This window comes from Pelophylax lessonae (genome assembly GCF_965119305.1).
Source record: "Pelophylax lessonae genome assembly, chromosome: 9".
Lineage (NCBI taxonomy): Eukaryota > Metazoa > Chordata > Amphibia > Anura > Ranidae > Pelophylax > Pelophylax lessonae.
The window spans coordinates 272,573,028-272,586,125 of NC_138776.1; the positions used below are offsets into that span (position 1 = coordinate 272,573,028).

At 43.8% G+C, this 13,098-nt stretch overlaps 2 protein-coding genes across 2 annotated transcripts in view; both read left to right on the plus strand.

The window, feature by feature from the left end:
- The window catches only part of LOC309562616 (uncharacterized protein), a 679,009-nt gene that overhangs the window by 383,736 nt on the left and 282,175 nt on the right, over window positions 1-13,098 (plus strand). The window contains 1 exon segment of the mRNA XM_082266869.1: window positions 7,215-8,024. Within this exon segment, the coding sequence (XP_082122995.1) occupies window positions 7,215-8,024 (810 nt within the window).
- LOC309562621 (uncharacterized protein) overlaps window positions 1-13,098 on the plus strand; it is a 478,591-nt gene that overhangs the window by 374,542 nt on the left and 90,951 nt on the right. The window lies entirely within an intron of this gene.

The window sequence follows — 13,098 nt, forward strand, 5'->3', positions numbered from 1 at the left end:
GATCAACGGTCCTACATAGTAGAACCGTATGATCACTGTTTCTACACAGGGGAGAATGACAGGCGGCTTGTTTACATTAGCCGCCTGCCTTTCTCCCTCTCCACCCGACGATCGCGAGTGACCGGCGGACATCGGGTCCGCCGGTCACACGCGCGGGGGGGTCTGTGACGACGCGGGAGTGGGAGCGCGCCCCGGCGGCGCGCGGGAGCTCTCTAGACCCTCACAGGCTAGCGACGTAGAGCTACGTCACTCTGCCTGTGAGGGGCTGACCGCCGACGTAAATAGTCGTGCGGTGGTTGGCAAATGGTTAAAGGGATTGAGAGAAAGAGCCTGTTTTACACTAAAAAGACTAAGACAAGGGATTTCAGTACAGCTTTTTTGACAGGCTATAAACGTCAATACCAACAACTAGAGAAAATCTTAAAAAAACATTGAAACATAGAAACATAGAATGTGTCGGCAGATAAGAACCATTTGGCCCATCTAGTCTGCCCAATATATCTGAATCCTATGAATAGTCCCTGGCCCTATCTTATATGAAGGATAGCCTTATGCCTATCCCATGCATGCTTAAACTCCTTCACTGTATTTGCAGCTACCACTTCTGCAGGAAGGTTATTCCATGCATCCACTACTCTCTCAGTAAAGTAATACTTCCTCATATTACTTTTAAACCTTTGCCCCTCTAATTTAAAACTGTGTCCTCTTGTGGTAGTTTTTCTTCTTTTAAATATGCTCTCCTCCTTTACCGAGTTGATTCCCTTTATGTATTTAAAAGTTTCTATCATATCCCCTCTCTCTTCTTTCTTACAAGCTATACATGTTAAGGTCCTTTATCCTTTCCTGGTAAGTTTTTTCCTGCAATCCATGTACTAGTTTAGTAGCTCTTCTCTGAACTCTCTCTAGAGTATCTATATCCTTCTGGAGATATGGCCTCCAGTACTGCGCACAATACTCCAAGTGAGGTCTCACCAGTGTTCTGTACAGCGGCATAAGCACTTCTCTCTTTCTACTGCTTATACCTCTCCCTATACATCCAAGCATTCTGCTGGCATTTCGTGCTGCTCTATTACATTGTCTTCCCACCTTTAAGTCTTCTGAAATAATTACTCCTAAATCCCTTTCCTCAGATACTGAGGTCAGGACTGTGTCAAATATTCTATATTCTGCCCTTGGGTTTTTACGCCCCAGGTGCATTATCTTGCACTTATCCACATTAAATTTCAGTTGCCAGAGTTCTGACCATTCTTCTAGTTTTCCTAAATCCTTTTCCATTTGGCGTTTCCCTCCAGGAACATCAACCCTGTTACATATCTTTGTGTCATCAGCAAAAAGATAAACCTTACCATCGAGGCCTTTTGCAATATCACTTATGAAGATATTAAACAAAATTGGTCCCAGTACAGATCCCTGAGGTACCCCACTGGTAACATGACCTTGTTCTGAATGTTCTCCATTGACTACAACCCTCTGTTGTCTGTCACTCAGCCACTGCCTAATCCACTCAACAATATGGGAGTCCATGCTCAATGACTGCAGTTTATTGATAAGTCTTCTATGTGGGACAGTGTCAAAAGCCTTACTAAAATCTAGATATGCAATGTCTACTGCACCTCCACCGTCTATTATTTTAGTCACCCAGTCAAATAAATCTATAAGATTTGTTTGACATGATCTCCCTGAAGTAAACCCATGTTGTTTTTCATCTTGCAATCCATGGGATTTAAGATGTTCCACAATCCTATCCTTTAATAGGGTTTCCATTAATTTGCCTACTATTTATGTCAGACTCACTGGTCTATAGTTGCTCGATTCCTCCCTACTACCTTTCTTGTGAATGGGCACGACATTTGCCAATTTCCAATCTTCCGGGACGACTCCTGTTACTAATGATTGGTTAAATAGATCTGTTAATGGTTTTGCCAGCTCACCACTAAGCTCTTTTAATAATCTTGGGTGTATCTCATCAGGACCCTGTGACTTATTTGTCTTCACTTTAGACAGCAATCTTAGAACGTCGTCCTCTGTAAAGACACATGCATCAAACGATTCATTCGTCATCCTTTCAAGTGGAGGTCCTTCTTCTTTTTCTTCTGTAAAAACTGAACAGAAGTATTCATTAAGGCAGTCGGCTAGCCCTTTATTCTCTTCTACATACCTTCCGTCCTATTGGTCCCTTCTTTTAAAAGATGAGGTCTTGAAAACCATTTTTCTCTGTCGCTCATTGACAGACGTAGTCCTTGTTGATTAATAACAACTCTGGTTATACTGCCCTCTACAGGAGTAGGACTAGACAGGAAAGAAAACGTTCTGGCCACACCCTAGGGGCAGTCCCAGAGGGTATATCCTCTCACTTCCTGCTACAGCAAATCAGTTTTTTTCTGTCTAGTTAGGAGTAAGGACCTAGATGCCTTGCTAGGATCTTCAGTCCTGGCAGGATTCTTTTCTTAGATTTTTTTAGACAGCTTTTTTCTCCAGTGTTCCTGTGAGATCTTCAAGCAAGAAAGCTGGAACTGGGCGACGGGCTGGATGTTGAGATCCAGTGGTCACCCCAGTTCAGCCTACGAGCGCGTGCAGGCCATAGCTCCGCGCTGGGTCGGCCGCAACATAGTCCCACTGGCAAAAACCTTTGGCTAATCATTCCTTGGTGCGGAATTTCATCCAGGGGGTGCGACATCTGGCTCCGCCAGTGCGCGCATCCTTACCGCCTGGGATCTTAATTTAGTGTGGTCGGTTCTTCAGAAACTTCTCTTTGAAGATAATAGGGAGATTCCCTTGCTTACATTATCCCAGAAGGTGGCCTTCTTGGTGGCCATTACTTCTGCACGCAGGGTGTCAGAACTGGCCGCATTATCTTGACGTTCCCCACATCTGGTGGTTCATAGGAATAAGGTGGTTCTTCTTCCAAATCCATCCTTCCTTCCTAAGTGGTTTTCAGAGTTTTCATCTGAATAAAAATATTGTGTTACCTTCCCCGTGTCCTAAGACTAGCCATCCTTGGGAGTTTGCATTACATTCCTTGGATGGGGTTCAGAAGGATACACTTGACTACTACGAACTTGTTTTCGTAAGACGGACTCACTTTTTGTGATCACGGATAGCCCTTGAAGGGGGTTGCCTGTGTCTGCCGCGACCATATCTAGATGGACCAGTCAGACGGTGGTACAGGCTTATTCTATTAAGGGTCGGAATCCTCCGTTCCCCGTTAAGGCGCACTCTACTCGGGCGCCTAGTGTCTCCTGGGTCTTCCGCCATCAGGCGTCAGCGATCCAGGTTTTCAAGGCGATGACTTGATCGTCGGTTCATACCTTTACAACATTTTATAAAGTTGATGTGATGGCATCGTCAGATGCCTCTTTTGGCCACAAGGTTCTGCAGGCCGCAAACTGAGGAGACTGTTGGTCTACCTCAAGGGTTTGTTGGGTGTTTCACTTAGGTCTCATATTTTTGCTCGATGAGTCCTTGATGCTTCTGGTTGGCTCCGGTTGGGCCTTCTGGATTTTGATTTCTGTTATCCCACCCCTCATTTGTGGTACTGCTTTGGGACGTCCCGAGTTGTTATTAATCAACAAGGACTACGTCTGTCAATGAGCGACAGAGAAAAATGGATTTTTGTAAAATCTTACCGTAAAATCCTTTTCTCTTAAGCTCATTGACAGACGTAGTACCCGCCCCTCTGTTTTTGAGTTGGGTTGGGTTAAATTCTCTAAACACTGCTTTGTGACATAACTGATTTGCTGTAGCAGGAAGTGAGAGGATATACCCTCTGGGACTGCCCCTAGGGTGTGGCCAGAACGTTTTCTTTCCTGTCTAGTCCTACTCCTGTAGAGGGCAGTATAACCCGAGTTGTTATTAATCAACAAGGACTACGTCTGTCAATGAGCTTAAGAGAAAAGGATTTTACGGTAAGATTTTACAAAAATCCATTTTTACATGCTTGGCCTGATTTTATCTAAACCAAATCCAAGGCTTTGTGATTAAGGTTGGCACATAATGTTATCAACCCCCCAGTAAAAACTTGCAGTTTTTTTGGATCAAATAGGTTGATTTCAGCTGTGGGAAGTGTATGATCTGTAGAACTTCGACACATCATAAAAGGAAAACCATCGAGTTCAGATCTCACTCCCAAGGCAAAATGTATACCATTAATAAGTTTATCATGTGTGGATCCACACATGTGACTTATCTGCTCTCTTGCCCATGTGGGCTCCAATACGTTGGGAGGACCTCAAGGGGATTGAAAGTGAGGTTGAGGGAGCATGTGAATAATATTAAAAAAGGGTTTAGAAACCACAGTCTGTCAAACCACTTTAGATTTCCACATAAATCGCGATCCGAGTGGTCTGTCTTTCTGTGGTATTGACAAAATAGAAGCTCATTAAAGGGGTGGTAATCTTAAGAGATCCATTTCTCAAAATGAAACGCAGTGGATCCATCGCTTGGGTACCCTTCAGCCTTTTGGGTCTTTTTATAGACCTGGATCTAAATTGTTTTCTTTCTAATTGGTGATCTTAAAAAACTTTTAAATTATTTATCAATAACAAATGTCTGATTTTTTTTTTTTTGTGTACCTTTTATTATTTTGGTTTGTTTTTCAGGATATTTTTATTTTTTGCATTTTTCTATTTTATTTTTTGCATTTTTATTTTTCTTTTCCATTCCTTTTTGCATATTTTATTTTTTTTATTTTTCCATTTTTTTTTATTTCCTTTTTTTTTTTCTTTTTCTTTTTTCTTTTTCTTTTCATCTTTATTTTTATTTATTTATTTTTTACTTTCAAAATTTTTTCATTTCTATTTATTTTTATTATATGTTTTTTCCCACTTATTTTGATTCATAATTGTGTTTATTATATCATCCTTTTAATTATTTCATTATGTTTTCATAAACATTTTAATAATTGTTCTTAGATGCTTTAGATATAGAAATGATGTGGGCAATTTTTTTATTTATTTTACGATAATAATGATGAAAGATTAAAGTGTTATTTGTATGTAAGAAATTGTAAACAGGAAGTGGTGCCGAAAGGTTCTGGAGTTGCGCTTTGATTGGAGCTCCGATCATTAGGCGTTTTTTCAGCATAAAAGTATATTAGTATATAAAAGTATATAAGTGTGGCCAGTCGCCGGAAGTGTTGTCTTTGATAACGCCCAAGTGGGAGGGTGAAACGCGTCGACGTCACTTCCTGGTTTCCATGTAACGCGCGCTGATGCGGCGTTCCCGGAACTAATTTGTATTGCAGCGGTGTTGTTCCCATCTATGCCTCTGACATCCTAATATATTGTAAGTAGAATTTTATGTGGGAATAAATATAAAACGGGCTTCACCATGTGGATTATCCAATTTCTTTGGAACTGCCCAGGGCCAACATATATGAGGGGCCGTAATTACAGAGTGCTGTAACTGGCATCATTGAGAGGTTCCATTGCTTCGTTTGCTCTGAGCAGTCATTCAGAAAGGGTCACAACAGGGAGTCAGCCTGGAGGAATTTTCCTTTTGGTGACCCCAAAGGGGTCCATCAGTTCTGGGGAGTAGGGTCCCAGAAGGGGATTGAGACATTATTTTGGAGCACTTCAGCACTTTATTTGCAGTATCACCAGCACCTTTTCCATTATACTGCACTATATTTTGGACTTTTTAGCACCTTAAGCACTTTATTAAAGTATTGCACAACATTTTTTATCTTTGCACTATTTTGCACAACATCATTGGACCTTTGCAGTTTTGCACCTTCTTTATGAATTTCAACCATTTGTGCACTTTGTAATTATTATATTTGCAAGCACTGTGTTTTTTGTTAGTTCGGGGGGTATTCAGCTCAACTTCAATGGCAATGAGAGATAGAGGGGGAGGGGACACTCGTCCTATAATCCCCTCATCACTGTCACTCCTATAAAAGACAGTTCTCGTTGTTTCCTCACTCTCTGACTAAGGTCCATGAATAAAGAAATGAACTGGTAGGAGATCAGAGGACCCATTTACTAGTTACCTTGAGGAGGGAATTATAAGATCCTCAGAGACAAAGCTGTCTGATGTGGGCAGAGTCCTGGTTTTGGGGAACCAATCTGCTGATGTCTAGTAATAATCTTTGTATTTCTATTTTAGTAGATGGACGGGAGATGAGGAAAACCTCAGAGGATTGTCTCACTTTGTCTCCAGACTGTAAAGTAGAAGATGAGGACATCACACAGTATAGTCCAGGAGAAAACCCGGCTACCTCAAATGTCCATCCGGCACCACACAGTGTAGATGGACCATCGTATTCCTCTTATCCTGAGGAACCCCAGACTGTGAGGGACGGTGCCGGACCATCGTATTCCTCTTATCCTAAGGAAACTCAGACTGTGAGGGACAGTGCCGGACCATCGTATTCCTCTTATCCTGAGGAACCTCAGACTGTGAGGGACTGTGCCGGACCATCGTATTCCTCTTATCCTGAGGAACCTCAGACTGTGAGGGACAGTCCCGGACCATCGTATTCCTCTTATCCTGAGGAACCTCAGACTGTGAGGGACAGTGCCGGACCATCGTATTCCTCTTATCCTGAGGAACCTCAGACTGTGAGGGACAGTGCCGGACCATCGTATTCCTCTTATCCTGAGGAACCTCAGACTGTGAGGGATGGTGCCGTCCTTCTAACAGATAAGAGGTTTTCCTGTACTGAGTGCAGGAAGTCTTTCCATTTTAAATGCCATCTTAATGCGCATAAAGGATCTCACACAGGTGAGAAGCCGTATTCCTGTCCTGAGTGCGGGAAATGTTTTGTACAAAAATCACAACTTCTCATACATCAGAGATCTCACACAGGGGAGAAGCCGTACTCCTGTTCTGAGTGTAGGAAATGTTTTAAAAAAAAATCACAACTTCTCATACATCAGAGATCTCACACAGGGGAGAAGCCGCTTTCCTGCCCTGAGTGCGGGAAATGTTTTTCACATAAGTCCAGTCTTTCCACACATCAGAGATTGCACACTGGAGAGAAGCCGTATTCCTGTTCAGAATGTGGGAAATGTTTTTCAGTGAAGTCCACTCTTTCCACACATCAGAGATTGCACACTGGAGAGAAGCCGTATTTCTGTTCGGAATGTGGGAAATGTTTTTCAGTGAAGTCCACTCTCTCTAAACATCAGAGATCTCACACGGCAGAGAAGCCGTATTCCTGTTCTGAGTGTGGGAAATGTTTTGTAGAAAATTCACAACTTGTCACACATCAGAGATCTCACACAGGGGAGAAGCCATATTCCTGTTCTGAGTGTGGGAAATGTTTTATAGAAAAATCAAACCTTGTCAGACATCAGAAATCTCACACAAGGGAGAAGCCACTTTCCTGTCCTGAGTGCGGGAAATGTTTTTCACATAAGTCCACTCTTTCCATACATCAGAGATCTCACACAAGAGAGAAGCTATATTCCTGTTCTGAATGCGGGAAATGTTTTTCATCTAAGTCTATTCTTTCCACACATCAAAGATCGCACACAGGGGAGAAGCCATATTTCTGTTCTGAGTGTGGGAAATGTTTTGTAGAAAAATCAAAACTTGTCAGGCATCAGAGATTGCACACGGGGGAGAAGACACTTTCCTGCCCTGAGTGTGGGAAATATTTTTCAGATAAGTCCACTCTTTCCAGACATCAGAGATCTCACACGGGAGAGAAGCCGTATTCTTGTTCTGAATGCGGGAAATATTTTTCAGATAAGTCCACTCTTTCCAGACATCAGAGATCTCACACGGGAGACAAGCCGTATTCTTGTTCTGAATGCGGGAAATATTTTTCAGATAAGTCCACTCTTTCCAGACATCATAGATCTCACACGGGGGAGAAGCCGTATTCCTGTTCTGAGTGCGGGAAATGTTTTGTAGAAAAATCAAAACTTGTTAGACATCAGAGATCTCACACGGGTAAGAAGCCTTATTCCTGTTCTGAATGCGGGAAATGTTTTTCAGCGAAGTCCACTCTTTCCACACATCAAAGATTGCACACAGGGGAGGAGCTGTACTCCTGTTCTGAGTGCGGGAAATGTTTTGTAGAAAAATCACAACTTATCACACATCAGAGATCGCACACGGGTAAGAAACCTTATTCCTGTCCTGAGTGAGGGAATTGTTCCTCACTGAAATCCTGTTTTCCTGTACATCAGGGGTCTACACAACCCTTGAGGGGTATTAGTGCCTTGAGTGCGGGAAATGTCTTCTATGAATGTTGGTGGACATGTGGGGAAGAAGCACACCCTGATATACACCTCAGATATACTCCATGGCTGATCTTCATCATGTAAGAAACACTTCATAAGGAGATCAGAGATCACCAAAGACATGGATGAAGTGGTGTACTGAAATTGTTGAACGAATGTGACCCGCATTCGTCCGGTCATGACAAATATTAGATCATCGGCTCCATCTAGTGGCAAAAATCTGGCACGCTGGTTTTATTACCAACCATTGACTTAAATTTAGAAAATAATGCATTTGGCCATTAGATGACGCTAAGTACCATAGATATTATCTCTATCTAGTGGCCAAATGCAATCCTTTCCATTTTAAATCAATGGAAACCATTTTGACCAGCACAGCACATTCATTTTTCCCCCAATTCACAGAGAAGGAATGTACGAGCACTTTCACCGGGGGAATTTCTATACAAATCTTTTATGAATGGACCTCTAAATGTCAGGAGACGTTTATTTAAAGATGGGAAGTATGTAGAGGCTCAGTAAATAGTCCTCCTAGGAATGTTATTACCAGGGTGCAGCTAGGGGGCTCTCTAATGTGACCACAGAAGAGTGATCCCATCTAGCTCACTTTAACCCTTTCACTGTCAGAGCTGTTTTTTGGCCATTTTGGGCCTTTAGATTAGTTAAAAACCCCCAAATATATATTTTCTGAAAACAGAGGCCCCGGAGAATAAAATGGTGGTGATTGTGAAGTTGTTCCTCGATCACAAAATTCCCCGTTTTATCCGGGTTTATTTTCTCCTTCTCCCCCATTCTCTATGGTGTGATCTTTTCTACAATACTTTGTTATAATAATGTAACATGTTGTGTATTGTATTCTACACAAATTATTACAGACTCCGCCTCCACATTCCAGACAAGTCATTTTCCTGACCAATCGGATTTATTCCTTTACTGTTTTTCTGATTTTTTTTTTTTTTTTTTGCTCTGTAATATTTTGAAAGTAAAATTATAATAAAAACAATAATGAACAGACAAAAATGGTGTGTCGGTGGAATGACAACAAACTTCAATACCCAATAATTGCTCACAGGAGATGCATTAAAAGCTTACACAGGTCATCAGAGTGCAGTGGTCAGGAGTATATCATATACAATCCAGGGTACAGAGTGCAGTGGTCAGGAGTATATCATATACAGCCCAGGGTACAGAGTGCAGGGGTCAGGAATATATCATATACAGCCCAGGGTACAGAGTGCAGGGGTCAGGAATATATCATATACAGCCCAGGGTACAGAGTGCAGTGGTCAGGAATATATCGTATACAGCCCAGGGTACAGAGTGCAGGGGTCAGGAATATATTATATACAGCCCAGGGTACAGAGTGCAGTGGTCAGGAGTATATCATATACAATCCAGGGTACAGAGTGCAGTGGTCAGGAGTATATCATATACAGCCCAGGGTACGGAGTGCAGGGGTCAGGAGTATATCATATACAGCCCAGGGTACAGAGTGCAGTGGTCAGGAGTATATCATATACAGCCCAGGGTACAGAGTGCAGTGGTTAGGAATATATCATATACAGCCCAGGGTACAGAGTGCAGTGGTCAGGAGTATATCATATACAGCCCAGGGTACAGAGTGCAGTGGTCAGGAGTATATCATATACAGCCCAGGGTACAGAGTGCAGTGGTCAGGAGTATATCATATACAGCCCAGGGTACAGAGTGCAGTGGTTAGGAATATATCATATACAGCCCAGGGTACAGAGTGCAGTGGTCAGGAGTATATCATATACAGCCCAGGGTACAGAGTGCAGTGGTCAGGAGTATATCATATACAGCCCGGGTGCGCAAGTCTTCTACTGACATTAATTAGTGAGGAAAGTCTCTCCTGTACCGTTCTCTCCTTGACATATCGTAGAATGAAGCCGTATTGTTCTTTCAGTGTGATCATCCCGTGTTCTGTCCATTTCCACAGCTCCACCATCCCGCTGTATTTGTGGTCTCACCATTTTTCCAATGTTAGAGATCCAGAGATTGACCGGAGTTCCATGTCACCAGACCACCTCTTCCTCTACAACTACTCTGCGTTGCTGAGTCTTTCAATGACTACTCGGGACCCCCAACCTCTTCTATAGGAGTATATTCACTAGAGTTTGGCGAACAGTTCAGGCCAAGCAAAATGTCGGCCCGTACATCGCCTGTTGAGCAAACAGCTGAACTTGCAGGGCGCTTGGCGGGATCTTAGCCAGCCAAGCACCCCACAATGCACTGTGCATTCTAAGCCCTGATTGGGCAAAGCTTTGCCTGTTGTTAAGGAGTGGGCCAGGAAGCCAGCCGCCACTTCCTTAACAACGGATGAGTCATCAGATGTCATTGGACTTTCCTTCTAACAGCTGAATGAAAAAAAAAAAAACATTGCAGGCAATAGAAAAATGTTTAGAAAACGGTGTGGGGTCCCCCCTTCATGCATGACAAGGCCCTTTGGGTTTAATAGGGACAAGGACCTCTTTTCATTATTTATATCAGAGCAGTGCTTTTTATGATGCTTAAAGTGAAACAATACAAATAAAAAATGTATTTAAATATAGTGTTGGGGGAAGGGGTCCCCTTAGACTGCCTATAAAGTAGCACATCTGTACTGTATATAGAACCTGCTGCAGCAAATCTTACATTTCTAAAGCAAAAAAAAAAAAAAGACATTTAAATTGGTCATCGCGGCTGCAAGTTATTGCCGGCAATACAAAAAAAAACAGTGTTAGGGTCCCCCCCCCCCCATTCATTCCAGACCCTCTGGGTTTTGGCTCCCACCCCCAAGCACCTTGTCCCCATGTTGATGGGGACAAGGGTCTCTTCCCCACTGTACTGTGCTGTGGTTGTGGGGATCTGCGGGCAGGGAGCTTATCGGAATTTCGAAGCCCCCCTTTAACAAGGAGTCCCCCAGATCCTGCCCCCCTATGTGAATGAGTGTGGGGTACATTGTACCCCAATCATTCACCAAAAAAAAATGTTAAAAAGAAATAAGAACACACAAAGTTTTTGACAATTCCTTTATTAGAAATAAAAAAACAATGTCCCCGCTGTGGATCCATCATCAATCACGATGCCGGACCAGAAAAAAAAAAACAAAAAAAACTTTCCGCTCGCAACAAAGGCTAATCTCTGTGTGCCTGCTCCACCATCTGACAGTTCTTAAATACGTATGTTAGGTGTGGGGCCCCCATGTGACATCACAACTCAGCGTGCACCAATCGGTGACGTCACATGGGCATAGTACCACCAGGTGATGTCGCCAGGTCGCTCGGCCCTTTACCTATGTAAGAACTGTCAGATGGCTTCCTCGCGGGCGGAGTGTTTTTTTTTTCTTTTTTTGGGTCCGGCAATGGCGTCGGCATCGTGAGTGACGATGGATCTCCATCAGGGGGCACTGTTGTTTTATTTGTAATTAAGGAATTTTTATGAACTATGTTTTTTTTGTACATTTTACACTTTTTTGGCAAATGAGCATACTCATTCACATGGGGAGGGGCTGGGATCTGGGGGCCTCTTTGTTAAATGGGGCTTCCAGGTTCCAATAAGCCTCCTGCCCGCAGACCCCCAAAACTACAGCACAGGGTGGTGGGAAAGAGGCCCTTGTCCCCTTTATCATGGGGTGGGGGGGACAACCCCCCCCCCATGTTGAGGGCATTTGGCCTGGTATGGTTCTGGAGGGGGGGCGCTTGCTCATCCCTCCCCTTTCCTGACCTGCGGGGCTGCATGCTCGGATAAGGGTATGGAATTTCGGATCATATCCTGGCTGCTATCCGCACCAACTTAACCTCTCCTCTTAGGGTACAGATCTTGGCTGCCACACCTGATGCTCCCACAGAAAGACCTGTTGGCAAATGTTTTGTACCTGAGGGGTTGCGCATCAGACTGTTGCACACGTACCACAATTCCAAGACTGCCATTCATCCTGGTAAGAACCAGTTGTCTTGGGCTATTTCCCATCAATTCTGATGGCCATCTCTCCGCACTGATGTTGCTGCATATGTGGCTGCTTGTTCGGTCTTTGCCCAGAACAAATCTCTGCGGCACCTTCCCTTGGGCCTACTGCATCCCATTCCCAATGGGGAGCGTCCCTGGTCTCACCTGGCCATGGTTTTTATAGTGAAACTTCCCGCATCTCGAGGTTACAATGTTATCTTCATACTTGTCGATCTGTTCTCCAAAATGTGCCACTGTGTTCCATTTAAGCGACTGCCTACAGCTCAGGAGCTTGCCTCTGTGTTTGCCAGGGAGGTTTTCCGCTTACACGGGTTGCCTAAGGAGATTGTTTTGGACCGTGGGAGCCAGTTTGTCTCCAGGTTCTGGCACACCTTTTGCTCCCAATTGGGTATTCAACGCTCCTTCTCCTCGGCCCACCATCCGCAGTCCAATGGTGTCACTGAGTACTCCAACCAAGCTCTGGAGCAATTTCTCCGCTGCTATATCTCTGACCATCAGGACAATTGGGTTGATCTGCTACCCTGGGCAGAGTTTACCAGGAACTCTGCCATCAACTCGTCTTCCGGAATGACTCCATTCATGGCCAATCATGGGTACCAACCCATTGTGTTGCCTGAGTTGTTCTCGCCACAGGACATCCTGGCTATGGAGGATCATATTTATGCCCTCCATTCCTCTTGGGTGCAGATTCAAGAGTCTTTACGGGTCTCTGTACAGTGTCAAAAGCTCCAGGCAGACCGGAGACGTTTATCTGCTCCTTCGTACCAGATTAGGGAGAGGATGTGGTTGTTGACCCGTAATCTCCACTTCAGGGTGCCCACTTCTAAACTGGCACCCCGTTTTGTTGGTCCTTTTTGCATCCTCCATAAGGTGAACCCAGTGGCCTATGCTCTTGCTCTTCCTCCTGGCATGCATATCTCCAATATCTTTCACGTGC